The sequence below is a fragment of the Curcuma longa genome, chromosome 9 (genome assembly GCF_044706935.1).
Source record: "Curcuma longa cultivar G26 ecotype Majalengka, Jawa Barat chromosome 9, ITB_CL_G26_1.1, whole genome shotgun sequence".
Classification (NCBI taxonomy): Eukaryota; Viridiplantae; Streptophyta; class Magnoliopsida; order Zingiberales; family Zingiberaceae; genus Curcuma; species Curcuma longa.
In genome coordinates this window covers 7,513,354-7,539,309 of record NC_133869.1, presented here as the reverse complement: position 1 = coordinate 7,539,309, position 25,956 = coordinate 7,513,354, and the positions used below count along the sequence as shown (strand labels likewise).

At 38.4% G+C, this 25,956-nt stretch overlaps 4 protein-coding genes across 6 annotated transcripts; all 4 read right to left on the bottom strand.

Annotated features, from left to right (window-relative positions):
- Nucleotides 1-1,591: 1,591 nt before the first annotated feature.
- Nucleotides 1,592-8,248, bottom strand: LOC141834799 (uncharacterized). 2 transcript variants are annotated; one of them, XR_012602349.1, is made up of 5 exons: nucleotides 7,256-8,248; nucleotides 6,102-6,603; nucleotides 3,603-5,814; nucleotides 2,361-2,474; nucleotides 1,592-2,290 (listed from the first exon to the last, which is right to left on the bottom strand). XR_012602349.1 is itself a non-coding variant. In XM_074722168.1 (3 exons), exons 1-3 carry the CDS (start codon nucleotides 8,223-8,225, stop codon nucleotides 3,909-3,911), a joined length of 3,378 nt encoding a protein of 1,125 aa, XP_074578269.1. In that variant the 5' UTR covers nucleotides 8,226-8,248; the 3' UTR covers nucleotides 3,483-3,908. The 2 variants fall into 2 exon arrangements, 1 of the variants encoding a protein (XP_074578269.1); XM_074722168.1 differs by lacking the exons at nucleotides 1,592-2,290; nucleotides 2,361-2,474 and having other exon boundaries at nucleotides 3,483-5,814.
- Nucleotides 8,249-9,081: 833 nt separating this feature from the next.
- Nucleotides 9,082-10,167, bottom strand: LOC141834961 (putative WRKY transcription factor 75). The gene is made up of 2 exons (XM_074722365.1): nucleotides 9,740-10,167; nucleotides 9,082-9,441 (listed from the first exon to the last, which is right to left on the bottom strand). The coding sequence occupies exons 1-2, from the start codon at nucleotides 10,012-10,014 to the stop codon at nucleotides 9,264-9,266; spliced, it is 453 nt and encodes a 150-aa protein (XP_074578466.1). The 5' UTR covers nucleotides 10,015-10,167; the 3' UTR covers nucleotides 9,082-9,263.
- Nucleotides 10,168-12,703: 2,536 nt separating this feature from the next.
- On the bottom strand, nucleotides 12,704-19,641 carry LOC141835050 (uncharacterized). Of its 2 annotated transcripts, none has more exons than XM_074722479.1 (7): nucleotides 19,239-19,641; nucleotides 17,876-18,062; nucleotides 17,496-17,746; nucleotides 16,073-16,187; nucleotides 14,752-14,844; nucleotides 14,537-14,680; nucleotides 12,704-13,118 (listed from the first exon to the last, which is right to left on the bottom strand). In XM_074722479.1, exons 1-7 carry the CDS (start codon nucleotides 19,610-19,612, stop codon nucleotides 13,002-13,004), a joined length of 1,281 nt encoding a protein of 426 aa, XP_074578580.1. In that variant the 5' UTR covers nucleotides 19,613-19,641; the 3' UTR covers nucleotides 12,704-13,001. The 2 variants fall into 2 exon arrangements, with proteins under 2 accessions (XP_074578580.1, XP_074578581.1); XM_074722480.1 differs by having other exon boundaries at nucleotides 17,876-18,047.
- A 920-nt stretch (nucleotides 19,642-20,561) lies between these two features.
- Nucleotides 20,562-25,288, bottom strand: LOC141835039 (gamma carbonic anhydrase-like 2, mitochondrial). The gene is made up of 2 exons (XM_074722461.1): nucleotides 24,876-25,288; nucleotides 20,562-21,184 (listed from the first exon to the last, which is right to left on the bottom strand). Exons 1-2 carry the CDS (start codon nucleotides 25,249-25,251, stop codon nucleotides 20,808-20,810), a joined length of 753 nt encoding a protein of 250 aa, XP_074578562.1. The 5' UTR covers nucleotides 25,252-25,288; the 3' UTR covers nucleotides 20,562-20,807.
- Nucleotides 25,289-25,956: the final 668 nt, after the last annotated feature.

The window sequence follows — 25,956 nt, the reverse complement described above, 5'->3', positions numbered from 1 at the left end:
AGGCCAGGCCTCATCCCATGGAGGATGGGTAGTAACGCTGCTTCCACGCAAAGACGACGACTCGGTCAACTTCAACTCGTTTTGTCGATTTATTTGCTAGAGCCCAGAGCGCCACCTCCCTTGCAAGCAAACACTCCTTCCCCTCCTTCCTCAACAAGCAATCTCCTTAGCTTCATTTCCACGATATATATATTCAAATCGTAATTAATTAATCATAAATTCATGGCGCTCCTCGTCGTCCTGCTCCAGTTCGTCTTCTGGGCCGTCGGCAGCCTCGCCGGCCTGCTCTGCTTCGTGGCCTTCCGGGCGGTGGCGCTTTTGGTGGTCGCCGTCGTCCAGCTCCTCACGCTTCCCCGGCAGGTCTCCACCGGCGTCCTCGACTTCGTCGCCGAATTCCTCCGCTCGGTGCTGGAGCAGGCTCTCGGCATCCTCGCCAAAGTCGTCGCCTCGGTTGCGTCAGCCCTGTTCGAGGCCGTCGCTAGCGCGGTCACAGGGTCGGTGCAGCTAGCGGCGTCAGGCGCGGCAGGGGTGTTGGAGCAGACGAGGGAGTCGCTTGCAGGGGCGGCGGAGACGCTGCCGCAGGTGACTGAAGCGGTGTCGGCGTTGGTGGCGCAGGTCGCCGACGCGATATTGAGCGGATGGAAGGACGCCCTTAGCTACGTCAAGGAGAACGCTTTTAGTTAGCCAATACTTAATATATTCTTTTCCTTCCCTTTTTGCTAATTTTCCACTTGTATATGGAAGGAAAAAAAATTATTAATTTGATTTTTGAGAATATATATATATATATATATATATATATATATAGTTTGATATACTGGACGATGATTTTCTGCCCACCCATCAGCGACACGGGATCCACCGTCTATCACGCACCAGATCTGACTATCCAAATGTGGGAATATACAGTGTTTCACCTCGACCCCCCGCCGCTGTCGCCGCGTCCGTCCGACCACCGTCGGCCACTGGCCCGAGCGCAATCGACGCGCCGCTCACCGGCGCGTCGAAATCCGACACAATTTGATCGGAAACGCGAGCTGGCAATGGCGCACACCGCCTTCCTCGAATTTCCGACCATGATTTGGCCAGAATCTGACCGCGATTAAATCGAAATCCGACACGCGCCACTGTCGACCGCGTTCCAACTAAATTACGCTAAATTCCAACCACAATCCAACCGGAATCAGACACCAACCGAAACGCCGACGAGCGACGCATCGATCACACCCAAACCAACGACCAACGATGGCCGAACGGCATAATGGGAGCAACAACAACAGCGGTGGATCGACTATGTCGCTCACGGAGTCGCATAACACGAATCACGCAGTATATCACTTTTATATATATATATATATATATATAGAGAGAGAGAGATATATATATATCTGAGAGAGAGAGAGAGAGAGAGACTATCCTTTCTTAGAAAACATTTTCGAATCATGTGTATACGTCGAAGAGAAGAATCCTTTGAGAGTTGATGCTATGGATGAGCTTAATGTTCCATTTGACAAAATTATAAGTTTCACATATCAAATAAAATTCAATTCCGACTGCTAAAAAAACTCATCAATTTGTCATTCGCAATTACATCGACTGCTGAGCCAGGCTTCGTTAAACCATTTTAATTCATTTTCCCTACAAACTAAACTAATTTATTCATTTTACTGAGAATCTCATATGGAACAAACATTTACAGTCGCACTCTGCTGATACCATAGCCCAATTAAACTAGAACATGAAGCGATTCTGAGGACGTCGAGCAGCTTACATACAACATTCAAGAGAAGAATTGGTTAAGCATCAGCATCTTTCTCTGCTAGCAGGACTTAAATCATCCGGGGGAGGTCCAAATTAAACCAAAAGGGAAGGAAAGAAAAGAATGAGGGATTATTAATATGAGCAACAATACAGGCCTCGCGTGTGTTTAATTTCTGTATGCACCCAACAAACACGTTTAGTTTCTGAAAGCTGTACACACAACCATGACGATCTACATTAACAATTGAACAGGCTAATTTATGTTCTCCAGATCATTTATGTGGGGGCAAGAGCAAGAAATCAACATGAAAATAAGTAAAACAACAACAGAAAAGGAAAATAAAGTTGTGCAGAATGAAACACATCAGAGCCGGGAAAAAGGAAAACAATTCAAGGGAAAAAATACAATTGGTGATTCAAGAGTTAGAAAAACAAACCTTTTTTTGCATCAACGAAAACAAGAGCATGCCTTCATAGTAGTTAGATAGCTTCTCTGCTCCTGCACATATTTGGAGGTCCTTCGCAATTTCTGTTCATATAAAAGAAATTTAGGAAAGGCCTATCATGAAGCCAATCCATCCTAATGGGCATAACTTAACTGGAGAATAAAAGAGAGATTTTATTTCATGTAGCTAGACCACCAAACATTGAACTTGTCCCCGACGGGAATCCTTTGATCCAACTAATCCATGCCAGGCTATCAACAAGTCTTCCTGTTGCCCAAAAAAGGGGGAAAATGGAAGGAAAAAAAAGGAAAAAAGAAAGATAACAAAAAGAAAAGGAACGTGAATTACTTTGGATGCAAATTAAAGGGCAACATACAACAGTATACAAAATCAACATAAAACTTCAAACTATGACAAGCTTGATACACCACCTCAACAGAAAAAGTTCTTCACTATCACTGAAAAAGTTAAGAGAAGAAACAAATGTGGAAATAACTTTCGAAGTTAAGCCTCAATATTACCAAAATTGAAATATATAAAGTATGTTTAAAACAAAGAAAATGATTAGATAGTTAAATTGGAAGTTAACAAGAAAATATTTATGAAGACATCTTTTATAGGATAAAGAGTAGGTGGTAAAAATGAAAAGAGCCTTTGAAGTCTTATGTGGTTCTCATTAAACCATAAAAAATTGTAAGACTGCCGAGACTAAATATACTTCCAAGTCAAAAGTGTTGAACAGTTGAAAATTAACACATTTCACAGAAATAAATGCTAGGATGGATGTGTATCATCATGAAAAATGACATTAAAAAAAATAACTATCTTAGATATTATTTTAATAGATAAAAATAATAGAAACTAAAGAAGTTATGGACGTGCACAAAGAAGATTTATAAATCCTATAGCTATGCAGACTGAACTAAAATAGAATCGCAAGTAAGAGAGATAGGGGGAGGCTTACACACACAAAAATACCTCTACATGCTTTAAATGGCATATCCAATTAAAAATTTTCAGATGGGATAACATCCATGTGTCAACCTCAAATAGTAAGGACATACAATTTATTTGTTGTAATCTCCAGCACCAAAATTCCTGTATTTCTTTCTTTATATGTTTTTTCAGAGAGCAGAGTCCTAGGACTAAACATATTAAGAATTCTAAGAAATTCAGACAGCATGTAGTTGAATCACATGACTCTTGCAGCTGATGGTAAAAGAACAAAACAAGTTGTAGTTATACAAGTCAAGCACTACTTAGATAATCAAGACATTAAGTAATATCATTTACCATCTAGGAGTAAGAAATATAGTCATACAATAAGCACACTTAGCTACACTGAACAATATAAAACCTAGGAATAAGAATATCCTTGATTTAGGTGACACCTACCCGATATGCGCCAGTGTTCCAGGAATTGAACACCTGCAAAGATAAAACACATGCTGATTTGAAGCAATGGAAGTGTCATAACAAGAACTTCAAAATAGAACATAGATTTCACTCCATTCAATGCTTCATGTTTGGTCCTGTTAAAAAAATCTTGAAGATCATGCAGGAAAGGCCCACAGCTAAAGATCTCTGCCAAGCATGCTAGTAGCTACCATCTTCTCCTGCAAATAAAACTCCTGGATCAGGAAAAATAATAATGGGTACTAAGAAGTCACAGCAGAATTCTTGAGGTCCAGGATAAAGGTTCTATGGTGAGGATGAGTGTGCTGGGGTATCCACAATAGACGAATCTTCAATTTTCCAGATCTCATTGGACAAGTCTGAAACCTTATCAGCAGAAATGTGATCACTGACAGAGCTCTCCGCAACAGCATTTTGTTGTGCACCATAAACACCTTTGTAAATTGTACTGTAACCTCCAAAACCTTTCTTTGGGATATGGGTGGCAGAATTATCAACAGTGATAGAAGTATCATCAATGTTAGCCAAATCCTCTCCATCAGTAGTGCAATTAATAATTCTGGAGTTGACAAGATTGGTTTCTTCAACGTCTAATAACCCATGACTTATATTATGATAGTCTGATTTCAGACTATAAGTAATAGAGCCATCCTTTTTTGGTTCATCAGGGAATGAAATAGCATAATCATTCTTCCTAGCAGTAAAGTCTGCTCTGGTTGGTGAAACATCACCTACATTGTATACTGATCTGTGATCACTATTTTGATGATATTTGAAAGCTAAATCAGTTGTTTGCATCCGACCAGCATTATTTGCATTTGCTGGATCTTCCACAGCAGTCTCATTTTTTATGGAATATGTCTCAAATTTTGGCACTTGGTGCTTCATCTCTTTGATCTCAGTGTCACCATCAGGATCCTTATTAACTACTATTACTTTAGAAGTCACATTATTAATACTATAATCCTCATTCATTCCACTGGAGGTGCTATCTAGATAATTCCCATCTCCAGAAGAATCCTTTGGGAGTTTCTCTTCAATTGAAAGAACACTTGAATTATAAGGCTCCGTTCCAGAGAGATTATCAGTCATCTTCTGTATGCCATCAGAAATTTGAGATTTCCTAGAGACAGGTTCCTCATGCATTTCCACTTTGTTCTGATCTGCTTCAGACTTGAGAAAACCATCTGCACATCGTGCACTTTCATAAGAACTTGAACTCAAAGGATATGAAGATTTTGTATCAGCCCTTGAGTATGTGGAATCAATAGTTAGAGTTTCCTTCTCCACTGTACCAACATTTATTTTGTCATGCTTCTTGTGACATGAACTGATAGACTTGCTTGAATCTTGATTTTCAGACTGCTTATTATTCTCATCAGATTCCATTCTTCCATGCTGTTTTGAATTTGCAAAATGTGCAGATCTCTTATCTCTGATTGCATCCAAGTCCTCCCCAGGTATCCCCTCATCACTATTCATTGTGCCAGCTTTCTCAGAATCGATATCATTTAATCTAGACCTTTTGTGCTTATTAGTACCTCTTTCTTTTGATGGCATATCATCCTCAGGCGACAGGGCCCTCTGCTTAGCAGTTGAATATGACGCAACCTTATCTTCTTTGGAGTCCCTTGTCCTTTTTCCATCTATGAATGGTTCATTGCCTCTGTCCAGAGTTCTATCATCTTGCTTCATCTTTTCAGTTTTCCTTTTAGCATCCTTTTTATCTGAATGATGTCTTCGCTCCATGGATCTAGATCTAGAATGCCTATTGCGATGGGAGGAAGAATGTTTTGACACTGGAGATCCATTTGACTTTTGATGCCTGGGCGATCTTGAACCAGCTCGAGATGACCTCTTTGCCTTGGAACTAGTGCCTTCTCTGTGATGCTTGAGTGAACGATGTTCAGCTCGGGATGGCTTTCTTTCCATAGGACTTGAACTCCTACTTCTGTTTCTCCTTGAGCTAGAATAATGATCACGGGATCTTTCTCTTTCTCTTCTTCTACTATAGAGATCTCGACCATCTCTATATGTTCTTTCATTTTGACGTGAATGGTGTGATCTAATTGGTGATCTTGATCTTCGTTCTCGGTGATATCTAGCCGGAGGAGAGAAAGAATACCTTCTTCTTCGGTATTTGATGGGTGATCTTGATCGAGACTTGGATTGACGGTGAATAGATGGAGACCTGTTTTAAGAAAAATATATATACTGTTAGGTAAATGGAATGGACAAGAGGGATACAGATAGATTATATAGGATTCAAACTATAGGAGAGAGTCATCATGGTTAGAGTCCAAAGAAAGGTCAAAGTGATCAATTCTAGTGCTATGAAACATTGCAAGGAAGAGAAAAAGATAATGTATATAAATCTTAATAGTTGACAGTCACAGTCAGCTGATTTGTATAAATATCTATAAAAAAATCAAAAGCAACAACATATATGAGCAGAGAGAAAATAGTAGTATCTACTACCTTGACTTCATGACTTCTGGGACATCATTTACTAAACCATCTGCTTTTAATTTCATACTGATTTCAGCTGCCCTTGCTGATGCCATCTCTGTTGCAGATTTCATAGTAGCAACTCTTGCAGCAGCCTGTTGTGTAGTCATTTCTTGTTGCATCTTTAAAGCCTGTCGAAATTGCATCTGTTGCATGGCAACAGCTTGCTGCATAACTGAAGATAATGATGAATTTACAAGGGAAGATTTCAAAGGCAGAGAGTTTGCCATCTCAACCTTCAAGGGGCGTTCCCCTACTAACACGTTGTTCAGTGCCAAAGCTGCAGTTGCTTCTTCTGCTTTAGAGTATTCTATATAAGCAAAGCCTTTGGATTCTGTGATGGTACAATCAACAACAGATCCACAGTAACCAAAAAGATGTTTAAGGAGGTCGGCTGTAAGAAGCGGACTAAGGTTACTGATTTGTATTGTTTTCTTCAAAGCATCAGCTTTGGTAGCCTCATCAAGTGAGCCTGCATAATGATCATTACAGGAGATGAGCCAACACTTTTTTCCAAAGAAAGTCAAAGGTCTGTATTTTTGAATGGACATGAACCATCAGATGATTCATTTGTAATTTCTAATTTCAAGAGAATCTAGGCAATTCCATAGGTCAATATGAAGAAATCTCAGTATCAATCATTACAACAACTATAATTGCATTGACAGATCACAAGTAATCAGGTAACATAATTAAATGGACTATTTGAAGCAATTGAATTGCAGTAGGCTATAGTTTTTTATTTGCAAGCAACCAAACGTCACCATGTTGCAACTTGTTTGATAATTTAACTTTGGATCATTTGTACTTTGCAAGTCCATATTGTAACAACAAAAACCAACAGCCAGAGCAAGTAACTTATATCTAACATGACGTGCATTATTTACTGAGAGCCAACTTTCCACTTCTATGACACTATAATTCTAAAATGTCAGTGTCAGACACTCTCTTGAAGATTTATAATCAAATGAACACAGGTAAAGAAGTTAGACCATCTAAATTATAATATGCACAGGTGCAAATTTATCTCCCAAATTATCCCTTGAGTTCTAGTTGAGAGGCTAACAAAAGCAACAAACTGAATTTAAAACATCAATCGTGATAGAATACTATGAAAAGCAAACCTGGAGTAAGGCCAGAAGATTGGGTCTGCATCTGGGCAGAATGAGCTCCAAGAATACGAGCAGCAACAATTGCTTGAGCAGCAGCCATAGCTGCTGCTGAGGGTGCCATAGGTGCCTGACTCAATGTTCCCATTGTAGAAGCGGCTGACAATGCAGTCATCAATAGGTTATGTGGTGGGTGATTGAGCTTGCATTCTGTTTTAGAACACTGTCCATTCAAGTATTCACGGCAAATCTCCCCCAGCGATGCGCCAATGCCCTGCAAGACCACTCCTGAAGAGGACCCTGATGAAACACCAGCTGTCATGCCTAGCAGCCCAGGGAATGCACCAGACACCGACCCAGCATAATTTGGCATGTTGGGCATTGACTGATTGACCATATTGGGGTAAGGGGACGCGGCCGGCAAGCTCGTTGTGCCAATTGCTGTGCCGGTACTAAAGAAAACCGGGAACGGACTTCCCATGATCGGATTTCCATTGCAATCAACATGGACCATGTAGTTGCCGCGTTTGGGAACAGCATAAGTCACGGCGTAGCTCCCATCCCCCAGATCCTTGACCATACCTTCCTGATCTGAGCCCCCAACTCCAACACCAGGCGAGATCTTTACCTTTAGTTGGGCTCCTCCAACGGGGACCTTCTGGCTGTCGGAATCTTTCGTCACGATAGTGAAGGTGCAAGGCGCGCAGGCGGTGCCTCCAGCGATCCCTGGACCGGCCGCGATGCACTTGGAGGGATCCACCGGGCCAATCGGTTTGGACGCGAGATCCTCCGGCTCGTCCGCATCGCTGTCAGATGACTCCCTCTCGGATTCCTCCTTGTCCTTCGCCTTCTCGAGAGCTTTGAAGGTGGCCTCGAAGGCGGCCTTGGCGGCGGCTGCCTTCTCGGCCTCGCTCTTGATTTTGGCCTCCTCCGCCTGCTTGATCCATATGGGCTTCGCCGCCGCCGCCGCGCTCCGATCCGCCATGGAGCAAATTGGGACGAACCGGAGAGGAGTCCACCGGGAGCACGATGGCGATTAGGGCTGCGTCAGGAATTGGATAATTTGGGGGAAAATAATAATTGATAAAATACTAATATCTGCAGTTTGCAGTACCATGTTTGTCGCACCCAACGAATACCATACTTATCAACGGCGTATCTGGTGGGATCCACGGAGACAAATCTCAGCGAACTGAAGTGACATTTTGGATGGGCAATTATCCAAATTAGGTGCCCAAATCAGTTATTAATCTAAAAATAATACTCTTTGTCAAATATGCTCATTTTAATATCATGAATATAAGAATTCAAAGAGTATGCTTCCCCAATACAAATTTGTAGCAAATATATAATAAGTATGATTTTTAAATTTATGATTATATTTTAATAAAAAACATTTTTTATTTATAGAGGGAAAGAATTTCTTTTCTTTTTCTTCTACGACACGTAGTCGGTTTCACGACCATCTGTGAAGAGATTACAATTGGTCACGACGGAGAAAGGTATTATCTCGATTTCATCAAAATTCGAAATTTTATTTCATCGTAACCAACTCAACTATGCTCCGGAGATAAAAATTTCTTCCCCTATACTTATGGAGAGAAACATATTCTCCATCATAAATTTATTATAGGCAAAGAGTAATTAATGCATCTTATTCAACACCAATTTAGAACAGAAGACATCTATACCAAATCTTGTTTAAGAAGTTGAGTTATTACTGAATTTAAGCCTTATTTTAGGAAGATGAATTGAGGATGCATGCATGTGGTTTTATTAAATTAGATATGCTTGAAACTAAAGCTAATCCTGCTTTGTAAGAAGATTACGAAACAATCATATAAACTGAAGCTCAAGAATTAATCCAGAGACACATAAATTTTACAGCATAGCTACAATAGAGAATATCTATATATCTGCACCTTGGAGGAGCTTAATGTTTTAGATTATAACTTTTCTATTTACAAGAAAGTAGACGATCCAGTAATTGAATGATTAATTAACAAACTAATTACTGGATTCGCTAGAACTGGGCGTAGATCTGCATTTGCTTGAGTATGTGCTCGAAGTTATCGTTGGGTTTGCCGATGGGATGGCTGTGCACTCCCTCGTACGTCGTCACCACTACGCCTTCGTCCTTGGACAGCCTCTGCACCTGCTTCTTCACGTTGCACCCTTGATGCGTGCATCTGTAGTAGCTTCTGCATCCATCCATCCATGATCCATGCATGCATGCAGCATATATATTAGACCCAGTTAATCACCTCCTAATTCTCATGTTTAACCAGTTTAATATACTGCTAGAAAAGTAAGAAGGCATGAACTATTTTTGAGCTTCTTTAATTTTTGCACGCAGTTTCTGGCTGTCACTGGTTAATTTTCTGTTATCTGGATCTCTCGGTCAGAATTTGAGCATCGAGATTCAGGATGATGTGATTTATCATCGTTTAATTTGATTTTTAATAAGGAAATTAAGTTGGAGATCGATCGATTTGGAACCTGGGGAACTTGTTGTTCTTGACGGCTTTCTGGCCGTACTTGCGCCAGCGATAGCCGTCGTCGAGGATATCCACCTGGCTCCGCGTCTGGAAGGCGAACCGGTGCCTCCTCGCTTTCTTCTCCTTCTTCTTGTTTGCTGGCTCGCCCTCCGAGGCGGCGGCGCGGCCGGGGAACGACGCCTCCGGAGCTAAGGATAGCTGACGAGGGGAAGGCAAGGAAGTGGACGACGACGGCGGCGCCGCCGCCGCCGCCATGGAAGCATAGCTTTCCATCATCGCGCTAATAAATTTCCTTGCTGCGAGAGAAATCGAGGGATTGGAGGGGTGGGGGATGAAGAGCGGGGCGGCGGCGGCGGTGGTGGCGGCGGAAAAAGAGGAAGTGAAGGGAAAATGTGGGAATATTGACGTGATTGATGTGGTGACCGGAAATTTGTGGACTACGGAGATAAAGATAAAAGAGCAGGAGACGTGAACGGCAAGTAAGTATTCTGTTGTAAGGTTTAATTTGGTGGATTGGCCATGATTCACAGGTGAGTCAGGGCTGCTCGGCCTATGGGTCAGACTCAGACTGGGTTAGACATGGTTCGACCTCGACTGGGTGAAACGTGGTCTGAGTATCGAATCTGTTCTGGATAGTTGAAAATGCAAAAATAGATAGACTGGATCCAAGCACAGCTGAAATCATGAATCATATCTGTCGCATGGATATAGTGATATGCGAGCTGGTTAGGTTCGACCTTAAATGGATCGATTCTAGTCCACACACTCTGCCATTCCATTTACTTTAGTTTCTATATCAATTACTATTCTTGGTTTCACTGATTTGAAAGCATCTGTTTATATTGTCACACTGATCATGTTTTAATAATGTGACAAAACAATAGAGTTTATTCTTCTAAACTCACCGATTATTGACTAATCTTATTATTATTTTTTATTAATCTAGATATCTAATTTTTCAAACGGATTAATGGTCTGATTACACGGAAGTTTTCTACCGACCACTAAGATAAATTTAAATATATAAACGATGCATTACTTCGCAGCCAACGTATCAAGATTGTCTATCCACTGAAAGAAATTTTTCCATATTTATTCTTTTTCATATGTTTTTAATGTAGAATTTTATTTATAATCTCAATAATCCTCTTTTCAAACAAATGACCATTATACTTTAATCGAGGTCACTTCTTTCCATCGTGGTTGGACACACTTTATGCGTGATATCTGGAGTCTCGAGAGCTTATCATGGTTTTTATATAGGAGTCTCCTTGTCATTATTCTCATGGTCCGACTTTCCCTTAACTATTCTTTTTTTCTTGAGGTTTCTCACATGTGATTCCATTTAGATTATGACTCTGATATTACTTATTGGACCGATGGAATCTATATATATCCATAATAATATGATATTGTCTATTTTTTTTTCTTGAGATTTCTCACATGACTCCGTTTAGGCCATAGCTCTGATATCACTTATTGGACCTATGGAATCCACATATATCCACAATGATATATTATTGTTTACTTTAAGTCTAAGTTCTATAAGATGGAAGATATCTCCATTGGTATGAGACATTTTAGGTATAATTTAAAAATAAAACTATTAGAGTTTAGACCCAAAATATACAATATCATCATACCATTATGGAGATATATGAATTCTATCGGTCCAACAAATAATATCAAAGTCAGTCCAAATGGAGTCATATAAGAAATCTCAGAAAAAAATGAAAGAAGTAGAGGAGATTTGAACCATAGGAATAATGGTAGGGGCTCTCGAAGAGGTCTGAACTATAAGAATAATGATTGGAAGCTCCTAATAAATCCATGATAAACTTTAGAGATATGTGTTGCTCCAAGTAGTACATGTGAGGACATGTGTCTAATCATAGTAGAAAGGAGTGACCTTGGTTAAAGTATGATACTTTGAGGGAAAGATTATTAAAATTATAATTAAAGTCTCATATAAAAATATACAAGAAAATTATTATTTTTTTTTCATATATTTGTAAGGGTGGGATTTTGATTCTCAATACATATCAATTTGATCAGATTGTATTGTTCTTAAGTTCATCTCTATAAATTATATTTAAGATTAAAATATTATTTAATTAGAGGATAATGAGTTGTAATCGTATTATTTTAATTTTTTAATCTCAATTTTACAAGATTCGTATATAAATAACTTACAGAATCATTCCTTATATTTTCTGAATAATTTGGATATCTTCAATGGTAAAAGAAATTATAAAGAGGTCATTGGATTTAATTAGTACAGTTGAAAATAATTCAAAAAGATGATCTTTCGGAAGAAAAAAATCCCCTCTTTCGGTTCGATAATGATTTACGAATTAATAAAGGTACCAATGAGATATGAGAAAACAAAAAATAAAATAAAATCTTTTGAATCAGGCCAATCTGAAGTTGATTTCTGAAAATTCAAATCCATCCTAACTAGAGAATATTTTAGAAAAAAGGCAAAGAAGAACACGTGAGAACATATAAAAACACGACGAGGACTTGCAAATGCCGTATCTTTAATCTGGAATTCAAACCTTTAGTTTGACCAATAAATTATAAGAGAATTGTCCAACTAAAATAATAGAACATAAATTGTCCGGGCAATTCAGTTTGACCAAGTGCGATTTCTTCATTGGAGAGGAGAATTCCAGATTATTTCCAACGTCAATGGCACTGCACATTTGTTGAATACGTGCATCTGGTAGCTTAAGAGGGAAGATTAATTAAGATGGAGAAGTCAAGTCTAAGTTGTTGCCATTTCCCACGACATTCTCGAATTATATTTTCTTTTGAAATACCAATATTCAAGTTTTACTTGTCATCTATTGAAAGATTCATGTGCTTATGGTCGCTTAAATATCGGTCGATTAATAATTCCAGCTCCAAATTAATCAATTAAAACAAAATCGAAAATCAAGATTAGAAACAGTCATACTCAAGGTTAAACTCATAAAGCAGAACACAGAGATAAATTAATCAATCCTGCTGTAACAAACTTGCATCTGAGAGGATAATAGCCCACACAAATGGCTTCACTGAGAGATAAAAATGATTTCAAAGAAAAACACAAATATCAACACAGCCGGAACTACAATCGAAGCCAATTTGGTAGCTCCCATGAAGATTCAACTTTTATCCAGTGAGAAAACAGCAAGATGTCAAGGGAAAACAGCAATCTTTTGGTTAGAACTCAGGTGTGAGGTGTAAATGTCGAAGGGGGCATACATAGTATTCGGATATCAACTGCCCATCTCAACATCAACAATTGGGCTGTCATCAGGAAGATTCGGTAGAATAGACGCAGCAATATCTTCGATTTTAAGAGGAGAATGCCGAGCAGCATACTGGAAGAATACCTGAATTGCCAATGCATATGACACAAACAAGAATCAGAATCTATAGAACCATAGTTAAAAAAAGAAAAACATAAAACAGAAATGGTTGGGCAATCAAGAACTGATTTATATATATATATATATAATATCAATCTGCTAAAGACTTGGAAAAGTATTTGTAAACAAAATATCAAGTACAAGATGAAAAGTAGAGCAGTAAAAAATTGATGTAAAACAGGTTTGGAGGAACAAAGGTGACATTATAACCAGAAAAATATAAGACGTCATTAATCATGAATGTGAGAAATAAAGCTATTATTTATTAAGCACATAGAAGTTACTGGAAGACCATCTGAATTTAATCAATGCATTATACGAGAAAATCCCATCAAAACCTAGATCAAAATCATATGAACAGGACCATACAATAGCTGCAAGTAGTTGTTTTAACATCTTGCTTGTGTTTTCATACGTTTTGCATCTGAGATGACTGTTTATCCTAGCTTTTATGCATATCTATGAATACAAATCTCAGGATTCTTTCTCAGTTTCTCGAGGAAAAGCAATATCAGCACCAGGAAAATAGACAGGAAGTGAAACCCAATTAGTGATATGTAGTGGAATAGGGGAGAGTATGGATGGTTAGAGAACATTTTAAGAATGAAAATAAAAGGTCTAGGTCAACCGAGACATTTGCCTTGGTTTGCCACTTGAATCAGACGGGTTCAATAATGACTCCTACTTCAGCCAGACCATCAGGACCAGTATATAAAAACATTGTTGCAACGGTAGACCTGCTCGACATAGTAACTTGTTTTCCCAACTGTTTGAGATTGGTGACAAAACTACTAGATGTTTAATTTTGACCATGAAGTAAGAAGCTAGTAACATGTCAAGTGCCTGTACCTACAAAACCATTTTGGTGCTGAAGATCATCATAGCTATTGTATCTTAGTGCGCAGAATATTCCTACCTGATCAAATAATTGTAAGAAACAAATACCACTAAGAGAATTACAGAGAGGCAAAGCTTTATTACAACAAAATATTTTTTGGATGAGACATTTTTAAAATCAAGAATGCAGCAACAACTAAAAATGTTTTATTGATGTAGCAAAAAACACCTAGTTGAGGATGAAACAGAAACATTGTAGAGATGATTATGAACTCAAAGGCTCAAAACACAGTGAACAGAGATTAGGCAAAAGCAACTGTTACACTGTGATAATTGATACAACATTATAGATCAAATACATATAAGTGAAAATTTCTTGAATTTGTTTAATGTTTAAGGCAACAATATTTGCTTTATTTAATTACTTCCAGCGATCTCGTTCAATGATCCTATGTTTCATGTTCAACTTATTTATCAGTTTCTGCATCTTACTACCATCATGTTAATTTAGCAGTAATGCTGAATTATGTCAGTTACATTCCTACCTTGGAGTAGCTATCAGCAAATGCTCGTGCACGGTTAGACTTGTTTATGAATTGCAAATCACCAATCTCTAGCTTTCCATCTACAACTCTCACACTTTCATCTTTAATAGCAAATCGGAGGAGGTTTCCTGCTTGAAACTCTGACTGCATAATTGATGACATAGACTTTAGTATCCCATTTCTTAATAAGCTAAAAAAAATGCATGCCACATTACCTTCTGAATGAAATCAACCTCTAAGCTACCAAACACGACAGGAGGATCGTCATAGGTTGTTAATTTACCATCTTCTTGCATTTCCAAGACAACCTGAAATAGGAGATGAGGATAAGAGTATGACGGTGACCATCTTCGTTGTCATCATCATCTGCTAGGCTATGTCATTAATAATATTCAAGGATAAGAGTTTGAAGGTATACTTGTAATAACATTATTATCTGTGTTGTATGGTCACATATTATTTCACCTCAACCACTTTTTTCACTATCCCTTATGTAACTAGAGCTAACTAGAATAGCAAAAGTTATTGGGGGCAACATAATAGAAATCTATCAACTTCTACGAACCAATGGAACTAAGGTTTAAAATCATAATCTGAACTAAGGGGCAACTCCAACTTTTATTTCCATGTTTATCCAAGAAGATTATGCAAACATGAACTTCTGCATGTTATTTAGACTAGTTTTAAACCCACATGCAAATATGCTTTTCACTACTACTGACAGAAAAAGGGAAAAATAAGTTTCAGTAAAGCATAACAACCTTAACCCTGTGAGAGTAGCAAAAGTACCAACTTTGCATACAAACACAGGCCCAGCAATTTGATGCTTTGATAGGGGCATGCCCAATTCTCCAATAAATATTTTTAACCAAAATATAAAAACAATTTCACTTAGGGTGACAATTCATGTCATGTCATGTCAATAGCACCATAAACAAGTCATGTCATTTGGATCAATAAAAATAATATAAAATATTATTTTTCTTAAAAAATAATTTTACAAGGTGTAATATTAACTAAGCTATCTAAAATTAAATTATATTGCATAAAAGTTACTAATATTGACAATTCATATAAACCCATTTATATATTCCAGTCATGTCACTTTCAAGTTTTATCTCTATTAATCATGTTTTGGGTCGGATTGGGTCGTATAATCAGATCATGACTAATATTGCCAGCTCTAATCTCACTGTTAATTTCAACATGAAGCATCATCTCTATAATTAATAACTAATAACAATAGTATAATTAGATCATTATTCAATGTTGCAATGGCCTTTCACATTAATCACTGATTAGAATTGACAGTTTAATTTGTCAAACCACATCTTAAAGACAGTACAAATAATCAAGCAATTAAAAAAATTCAATTTGGAAACTGTATTGGTTCTTGCTTAACTAATCATATTGATAGTAACAATCCATTAAACTTGGTCAAGACAAACTTTATTCAACAATAATTGGAAATACCTGAAATTTTTACATAAGAATGAAATTGATCAAATGAATAACAAAAGAGTATGCAATATGAACCTGTTGCTGAGTTGGCACCAAACCTTGGCTGTCTGTATCAAGAAAATACTGGCTACAGCAATTGTCCTTCCACACAAGAGCTAAAGGTGTATTTCCTGTTTGATAATGTGCATGCCTGAGAAAGACAAGAGAGACACTATAATGTGGGAAGGAGTTTGATCAGTTATCATTGAAGAGACACAGTTCAATTTGCTAATTTTCTCTCAAAATATTGTAATTCTTGTTTAGGGAGCAAGGGAAAAAATTAAGAACGTGCAGGTAAGAAAACAAAATCTACTCATAAACAGAAAGGATAATCAAGAAAAGAAATTCATGAACACTATCTCATCTTGCTCAATTGAAGGAAAAAGTGTTATATGCCCTACAATGAGAACTAAGTGCATGAATAGTTATTAATGTATAACTATGCATGTGACCAAAAAAGGTGCTACGTGCTACAAAATGAATTTAATTTCGATTAGGGATTGATTGAACTCCAACTGGATCGAATTAGGGCTAAGAGGTTTCGACTAGGGCTGAATTGGGCATAGATCAAACTTAATCTGGGGTGGAGCTGACTAGTGTGTATACTAATTTTATTATGAGATTTTTTTATTTTCCTTACCCATATCATTATTTACTCATTCACTCATGGTCTGTAAAACTCTTTGGACATTTAATAATGCCTTACATTTTTATTAACATTTTTCTGCTTCTGTTATTTGAGTTGAAAACAATGATTTTAGGCTTCGAATGATAACTCAGATACCTAGGGATGATTTCACTATGGTTACAATTACTACAAGTGGAAATTGTGGCACATATGTTGTCTCGTGTTATCACATCAAAGTTGGCATGTTGGTACAGTTAGGTTGCCAAAGAAATTACCATGCAAGCATAGGGGTCATTCCAAGTGGACTGGAAACCCATCCAAAGCATAAAATGGTATGTGGAAGTTTGTGCAATATAACTGACATTTGTTTCTCAAGCTATCCATTATATGATGCAATGAAGGCAAAAATAGAACGCACATTGAAAAACAATGAAGCCAAAGGAAACAAGCCCATTTATTACATGAAAGGCAAGCATGCAGTGGTGTATTGAGTTACTCCATCTACAAGGGTTCAAGATTGCCACTTGGATCTATTCAAGTTATGATAAAAAGAACTGATTGGCCTATAAATACATTTATGTAACTTGAAAAAAATGGGGAAAAAAATACTAGAGTTAACTAGTTAGAGACCCATCTCCACTTAACTTATTTCTAATTAAAATATTTAAGATTTTCATTAACTCTTAAGACCTTTGGTATTGGTGCTACCTAAACAATTGCCAGGCAAGAAACTGTGATAAACTAAAATGGAAATTGAAGCTGAACTATTCATAAACACTACCTATTAAAAGTAGACACCAGGTGATATATTGATAGAAAACAGAAACTTACTTGTTAAAGAATAATAACCCATCTTTAGCATAAAGCATAGTAGTATAATATGCTGCATGTAGACCTGCTTGATTACAATCATAGATAGGAACAACAGAAAATCGGTATCTGTGATATGTTGATGGAGGATTGCAAGCTCCAGACTCTGCAAGCTTTGAGTTCAACCAAAAGAATCTAAATTCTGCAGTACAATCATACAATGAGTAGCCTCTCCAACAGACCATATCAATCACATAGTATGTTTGATCGGGCTGCAAATAATAACCCAAAACGTAAATAACAGCTGAAGAAAAAAAATAGTTTTAGAACAGAAAATAATGATGTCAAATGCAACCATGTCGTTACAATTTACACATGCCAATTTATAAAATGAATCCTACCTCATGAAATATGCAATCCAATATACAATAAGAACTCGCAGGACCAGAGCTATCTCTTGTCCTAGAGCCGTTGGGCAATGAAGATGGAAAGTGATGCAGAACAGATCCATTCCTCAACCTACTAATTGTTGTCCCATTAGAGGAAACAACAAAGCAACGGTTTCCAGCAGGCCTGGCAAAAACATACCTACAAATATTTCTCCATATCAATTTCTTAACAATTTGTGTGCTAAATTTTAATTCAAGAAAACCTTTCATAGTTGTTTTTGGGAAATAAAACTAGCAGAACAAAACTCATTTTGACAAATTATTATGAGCGCATCACCAATTTGACAGAGAAGCTTCTAGGCAAGGGCTAATCTTAAATGACTTCTAAAGTGCATCCACCTGGAGCATGGCTAGTAAGACAACAACATGTGGAGAAGTTCAGTTTTAAGAAAAGTGTCCATTCATATTCTTAATTTAATGATCTTAGGCTCTTAGCTCAAAGATTCTCATGCATATCACATACTGTCTGTTGTAAACTCAGATCAAGTAATCATGCTATATGAGGGTAGGCCCATCTCATTTTAACAGAAATGATTAGCATGAATCAGTTGGTAAATGGTTTAACTTCCTACTCAATTTCCATCAATAAGTCACAAAATATTAGTTTATTTGACAAAGTGCACTTCTTAATTCCATAAGAAAATATTTACTATTTATTGATCGTTTTTACTTGTTTATGCCCTTTTCACTATTTTGTTAGAAAGAAATTCCAGTTCATGAGCAACAAGTTAATTCTGATTAAGGATGAGACAAGAGGATAGCCATTTTAGATAATTATGGGAAGTTCAAAAAAAATTGAAAAGCACCAAATAGGATGTGTCAGTTAAAATTTCAAATCAATGTTGCAAATCGGAAGTGTAGAAGCATTTTATGAATCTTAGTTTCTATGATGAAATAACAACAGCACAGGTGAAAAGTCTCAAAAAGAGCAATGCAGATGGCTTTATACAGTTGGGGATTTGCAACTCGTCTTATGCTGTCCTTTTTCCTTTTTTTTTTTTTTTAACATGAGAGGCTGTAAGAGAAAAGGAACACAAAAACTCTCATTTGGAGAATTACATGAAGAGATGCACTTGAAGAAAGATCATTTAAGTGATAGTGCCCGAATTACAGAATTTTGTGATAGTAACCATAAACACACGGTCATTTAACTTGTTGCGGGAGGAAAAACTACAAACTATTAGACAGAGAACGGGAAACGTTTCGCAAGGCTACACATCGGAAGAGACGAATTAGCAAGGTGATCAAAGAGCAATCAACTTCTCGCAGTTACCACAAGCTACAAAAACGCAAAGGAGATAGGTTTAGCACTCACCAGTCACGATCAAGTTGAGGAGGTATATCGATCATCCATTCCGGAAGCATAAGCTGGCGTGCAAACCACCGGCGAGCCTCCCGACCCTTGAGCTTAGAGGCCTGCACCACGTTCAACTCCCTCGCCGGCGCCACAGACTCATCTAAATGAGCCTCCTGCTCCTCAGAATCCGCCCCAGTCAGGACGTCCTTGTCCGGAAGGATAAGATCAGAGGAGGAGGAGGAAAGCGCAACGACGGAAGAGGCTAGCCGTCGGGCGCGGTTCTGGGAGTCTGCACGCTGCTGAGTCTGGCGGAGGAGCGCTAGCTCCCGCCGCCTCTGCTGATCAGACACCGCCGAGCGCTTGATGGAGCGGCGGACCTCCGGTGGCGGCATCCCTTCTACGGTGGACGCACGATGAGTCGTGGGGGAACAAAGAGGTGGAGGGATCGTCCTAATGAAGCCCTAACGAGAAACCGAGGTCCATGTTTCAGAACGCGGGCCTCTCTTCAGCCGTCCGATTCATTCAAAACAGCATATTGAATGCATCTATTTTGTTCTAAACTTTAAATTCAAATATATAAAATTATAGAATTGCTACGCTGCACGATCAAGAATCCGTGACCCGTGCGCGACACCCGCGATCCACCGCCGCTGCCGCCGTCCGGCCACCGCCGACCACCGCCTCGGCCGCAATCGACGCGCCACTCGCCGAAGTTTCAACCGGTGCCGAGATTCCGCCCGGATAGTGGTCGGAATCCGACAAATTTGGTCAGAAACAGCCGCCCCCTACTGCGCGGTCACTATCAACAGTGATCGAGCCGAATTCTAACTGAATCGCAATCAAAGATCAGACTGAGGAAGGATCGGCCACTATCCGATCGGAAATCGACGTCGGACGAAGCATCGACGAACGGCGCGTCTATCGCGCCCGAGGCAGCGGCTGACAATGGCCGGACGGTGCAGCAAGGGCAGCGACAGCGACGGTGAGTTGCGGGTGTCGCGCATGGATCGCAAATTCCTCGTCGCACAACGTAACATTTCTCTATAAAATTAAGGTATATAGCTATAAGAAATCAAGTTTACTACGATGGGAGCTTTGAGTTTCATACTAATCAAGCATTTAGGAATTATAATGCTAATTGCCACCTTTTGACTCGAGCAACAATACAATTCAATTAAATCTTCATGTGACATTACATTTGTTTATTCAAGGGGAATAACATTCAAAAGGAACTAAATCTAAAAACATGAGTTATTAATCAAACAAAGTATGATAGCTAACTGGAAAATTACGAAAAGAAAAAACATTTGGAACGACAGTGGGTAATAATCAGAAGAGCCAGATAGTAAAACCTCCATTACAAGCTTTTTGGAAAATAGTTTCACTTGCTCATAACAATAAAACATGATATACCATATCCAGTGGTGGAATGGCTACAGCGCCACAGAAACAAATGGTAGAAGGAAAGGGTAAAAATTCAGTCATAGGAGACATTCATTTGCTGTTATATATTTGGCTCTTAGATGACAAACTGATGAAGTACTGCCAAAAAGTTTTATTTCTTCAACTACAACTAGAACTCCTCTTTCAGAGGGAAATGTTCAGGGTCTTCTTCAACTTCTCTACTTCCAAGTAGGCTGTGGAATATGGAAGGAACTCCGAGAAGTGGCTCTGCATGAGATCATTAACTGCCACAGCTAGTTTTGGAATCTCAACTATTTCTTCATGGGTTAACTTTCGAACAAAACGAGCTGGATTGCCGGCCCAAAGCTCACCAGTTGGAATCCTACGGTTAGGGGGGAGGACAGACCCAGCTTCAAGAATTGAATTGGTCTCCACCAATGAACCTTCCATGAGAACGGAGTGCTGACCAATTATACATTCTGGCTCAATTGTGCATGAACGAAGGAGACTGTAAGCTCCGATTGTTACATACCGCTCAATTGATGTTTCAGCTGGGAGTCCTGCCACAAACATACTGGAGATGAGCTCCTTGAATATAGTTGACCAGTTCATCAGTAAAGAAGTAGGCAACAATACAAATGAATTGTATCTGCATTAAGTTTACTCCATGGTTTGAAGAAAATAAAGAATTGGAGCTAACCACCTAGCTTTATAGTTCATGGAAAAGATGAATGAAGTTGGCCAACAGATCATTAATAAAAGCATAAAACACTACAAATATTATAGATGAGTAATGCACAGTGTATATGAAGGTACATGAAGCAGCAAATTAAACATAAAGCTATTACTATGCAATATTAGAACAATGACTGAACTCGTCATGGATAGAAAGTCAGCACATTCAGCATCTAGGCATGGTTGTGTGCTTATCACTTTGCAATTAAGGATCATGCTACAGAAAGGTATTTTGGCAAGAATGGAAATGGCTAGTCCATGTAGCTGGTTTAAGTGCCAAGGGCATGTATCTTGTAAAAATTATAGTCCTTGAGATCACAGCACTTTTCTTCCATGCTATGGTGCAACCATTTGAATTAACTGAACATAACCAATCAAGTGAGAAATTTGGGCAAAAGTTAAAAATTTAGATAGCTTAGGATAACTCAAAGATTTATCGTGTACTTTGATTCTGAATTTTGATTAATAATGTATAGCACTCAAAAGTTAAAGATTTGTTTTTTTTTTTCAAATTTCTCTTCGATTATTATAATATGCCAAATTCTTGAAAAATATAGGATTGACCATTGCCGATACTGATGCAACTCAGGCGATCGGTATTGGTATCAACTGAGTTTGTCAGCCATGCTTGATGTCTAGGTGGGCATGGCCATCAATATCAAGCGGTATCCCTTATTCCCTTGTGTCGATCAGGAAATATGACTTTATAATAAAATTACATTGGCCACATTATTTTAAAGAAGAGCTCAATTGTTATCCAAAAATCTCTTCTTTGTGAAGAGGATAAGTAAATATAACTGTTAATTGATAGAATGAGTGATACCTAGTTTGTTCAATAAGTGATGCTCTCGTGAATTGTTCAATCAAATTGACAAAGAAAGGGAGGTATCATTCTCTAAGTCCAAGTTAGGCATGATTTCTCATTTGTTAGTAAAATTGTTGCGGCAGATCAGTTGGAGCATACTAAGATGCCTAATCACTAGATTCTCAGGGGAGTCCTCTTTCAAATGTGAAAGGACTACTAGATCATCTCTGCCCCTTCTGTACAGTTACATCTGGAGTTCTATTTTCCTGCTAACTTGTATACAACAAAGCCTATCCTTTTGGTTCCACTGGTTTGGCACTCTCAATTGGGCTACAATTATATTGGAATGTTCCATGTTGCTTTATTCTTCTTCAGGTGAGCCCCCCCCTTCCCCTTCCATCACTTCTTCATTTTCCTCATCTTCTTCATTCCTCCTCCACTTCTTCCTCCTCTTCCTTCTCTTTGCCTGCTTCTTCTCTCCTTTCCCTACGTTTCTTCTTCTCCTCTTCTCTCTCTACTCGACAGTGCTGAACAGTACCGCCTTTTACAGGCACAGTACTCTAATCAATGACTATCTAAAAATGCAAATATATAAAAAGAAGACAAAGAGACTTGTGGAGATTCTTTTCTATCTACAGATGCATCATAATAACATGTCAAAACATGGTATATGGGCAAGAAACAGAAGTATAGAGGGCTTCTAACAAAGCAAAAAATGAGAATCAAACAAATATGAACTTGAAGTATCATCAATGTTACAGACAGCACCTTTTTCCTGCTTTAGACTCACACAAGGGATGGAATAAACCAATCAAACATGCAATTCATATTAATTGAAATCAAGAAAGCAAATAAATTGGCAAGAGAGTTATCAAGGGTTATAACACCGTAATAATGTTATGGATACACCTATCAAACCCAGTTGTTGTTAAATGCATACTTATCAAACCCAGCAATGACCACGCCACAGATTGGGTCAATGCTTGAGATGGCCAACGACAAAGCATTTAATATATTAAATACATAAAATTTTACACAATGGATATCTTCTAGAAGGAGGGCTCAAATCTAGATATGATTTCAAGCTTGTAGGAAGTTTCAATCAAATAACTATAATTCCCATCTTATATAAATAATATTACTGAAAAAAGACAATCATAGAACAATTCTGGCCTGTGTTTCCTGGTTGGATCAACAAGTACAGTTTGTGTCTCAAACTAGGTTCTGAACTATCAACCTGTGATGATTAACTGGAAGAATAATTGAAGATATCTATTTAACTCACGTGCATTGATACTGATCAACTTTCACATGGGCACAAAACAGCTCACTCTTCTCAATATAAGTTAGTATAACTACAGTAAAACTGGAAAGCTAGGTTCTTAACACAAAAGACAAAGAGTGCAATGAGATCGTTCTAACAAATAATTAATGTTAGAGAAAATATTTAAGAAAGAATAAGTTGGCTACCTAGCACAGATTTGTTATTCCCTTAATCTCTCCACTATAACTCAACACCAAAAGATTAAATTGGTTAAATGGAGTAGAGGTTTAACAAAAAAACAATATAAAATTACCATAACACTTGGAATTCCAACCAGTAAAATCCAGTTACAGTAATACAGTGCATCTAAAGAAAGAGAGAAACAAATACCCTAAATTGGGAATTCCATTGGATTATTCCCTTCTAAAAATCCTGTATGAAAGAATCTCAGCCTGTGCATTGGAACATTTTTCATTGACACACACGTAAGTCTTTTGTTAAATTCAACTGGCATGCCAACCATGTAGGGGTTAAACAAAGTGCATTTGTAGGGAATGATGAAAATTATCATCTTCATCATCAAGTCGTGTCACAATTATTTGTAGCTAGACTTGATGTAGGCTAATATTTTCTTAGGTCGCCCTCTACCTCTTACATCAGCTACTCTACTAAATTCAACACTTTTAACTAGAGAATCTATGATCATATTTGAATATGTCTATATCATTTCAATCTATTGTCTTATTTTATTATTTATTGGAGCTATAGCTTATTGCTCTTTGTCCTTTTTTCTAATATATCCACAAATCAATTTTTAGCATTCTCATCTCTGCTACATTAACTTTTTGTACATATTATTACCTAATCCAACACTCTAATACATAAAGTATGATAGATCAAACCACGTCTTATAAAAATATTCTTTTTGGCTCACACATGCTCCAAAACTCCTCTCTATTTTGGGTTTAATACCAATCCATCTTAACTATTCTGAATGAGTAAAATTATATTTCACAAAATTGTGTCCCAAGATACCTCTAAGAGGCATCTGCATTTTCACCAGACAGCAGTAGCTCAGTGAATACATGTTCCGGACATAGATCCAAGTATCTATCTGTCTAACGTTCAGTATTAACATTAAAAATCAGGCTGATTATAGTTTAGGGAAATTATTAGTTAGAATGCTTGAACATAATTGTCTAAAAAATCTTCAAACAATTAAATTTTGATTCAGATATCTCGATGCCTGTACAATCCCACATGTAATAATCCTGGCATTGTTACTAAATTGCCAGGTATAGCTCTCATGCAGGGAGCCAATTGGTAAGAAAAGGAGGATGCGTCACAGAGAATATATGAATACGAGTGTAGGGTTCCAGATCAAATTAAAGTTTCGCCAAAGAATTAAAACTAAAACTAGTCAATCAAGGTCAGGGAACAAGGGGACCTGTGGGGATATTCCAGGCAGCATGGAGGACACACCGCTCCTGAACGTTGGAGCAGAATCCGACTGTGATCTTGTTAAGGTCTCCGCGGAGGACAGAACCATTCCAAACAGAGGCGCCATCCCAAACAGTGACCTGCCCAGCGAGAACGACGTTGGGGGCGACGTAAGCGTCGACAGCAATCTTAGGCAGCCACTGCCCCAAGGGGATGATCCGGCGCTGCCCACGGTAGTCCCACTTCACGCGATCCGACACGGCAGGAGGCGGAGGCGCCGCCGGCGACGGTGCGGCCTCAGTGGAGAGCAAACGTTGGGAGGAGAGGAGGAGGCGTGGAGAGGCAAGGGTTCGTCGCGAGAGACGAGCAAGCGAAGCCGCCATTTCCAATCTGGGAAGTGGAGAGGCGCGACGCAAAAGGGACCGGTGGAGAAAGGGAACGAGATCGAGACACTGGCTCGTGGGCTTTATGTGTTTACCGGCCCGTGCTATCGCCGGTTTAATGGATCGGACCAGAAGGCAATGAAGGGTGGTTTGACACTGAACAATTTACCTTTTAACAGCAAATAAAAAAATTGTTGGTGTTTTCATCTTCACTGAACTCTGCTCTATGAAATTAGAGTAGAGGATTGTGGAAGAGACAATTTGCTGTTAGTCCATTAGCATTCAAAGCAAGACATTGTACTCGCCCGCTTCGCCAAGATGGACTAATTATAATTCTACATATTTATAATTAATTAGATGAGCAGAGGAGGATTCGATCCCTCGAGCTCGAGGACGATAGGTGACGCAGAGCCGCTTACTCTAACCAGTTAGTCCGCAAGGTTGGTACAGCAGATTGGAGAGTTGAAATCAAATATAGAAAAACATCAAGAAGATGTAAATTGGGTAAAAACATAAATAAATTTAATCTTTTCTTATAAATAATTAAATATGCTTTAATTATAGACATGGAAACATAAACTTAAAATATTACATTCAGTTGGGATCTCATTTGCCTTTCACAAATTACATTCATGCAATCTCAATTGAGCCGACGGCAGGTGTAACGATAACAAAGACTCTCCAGGTACTCGAGCAGAAAGTCGT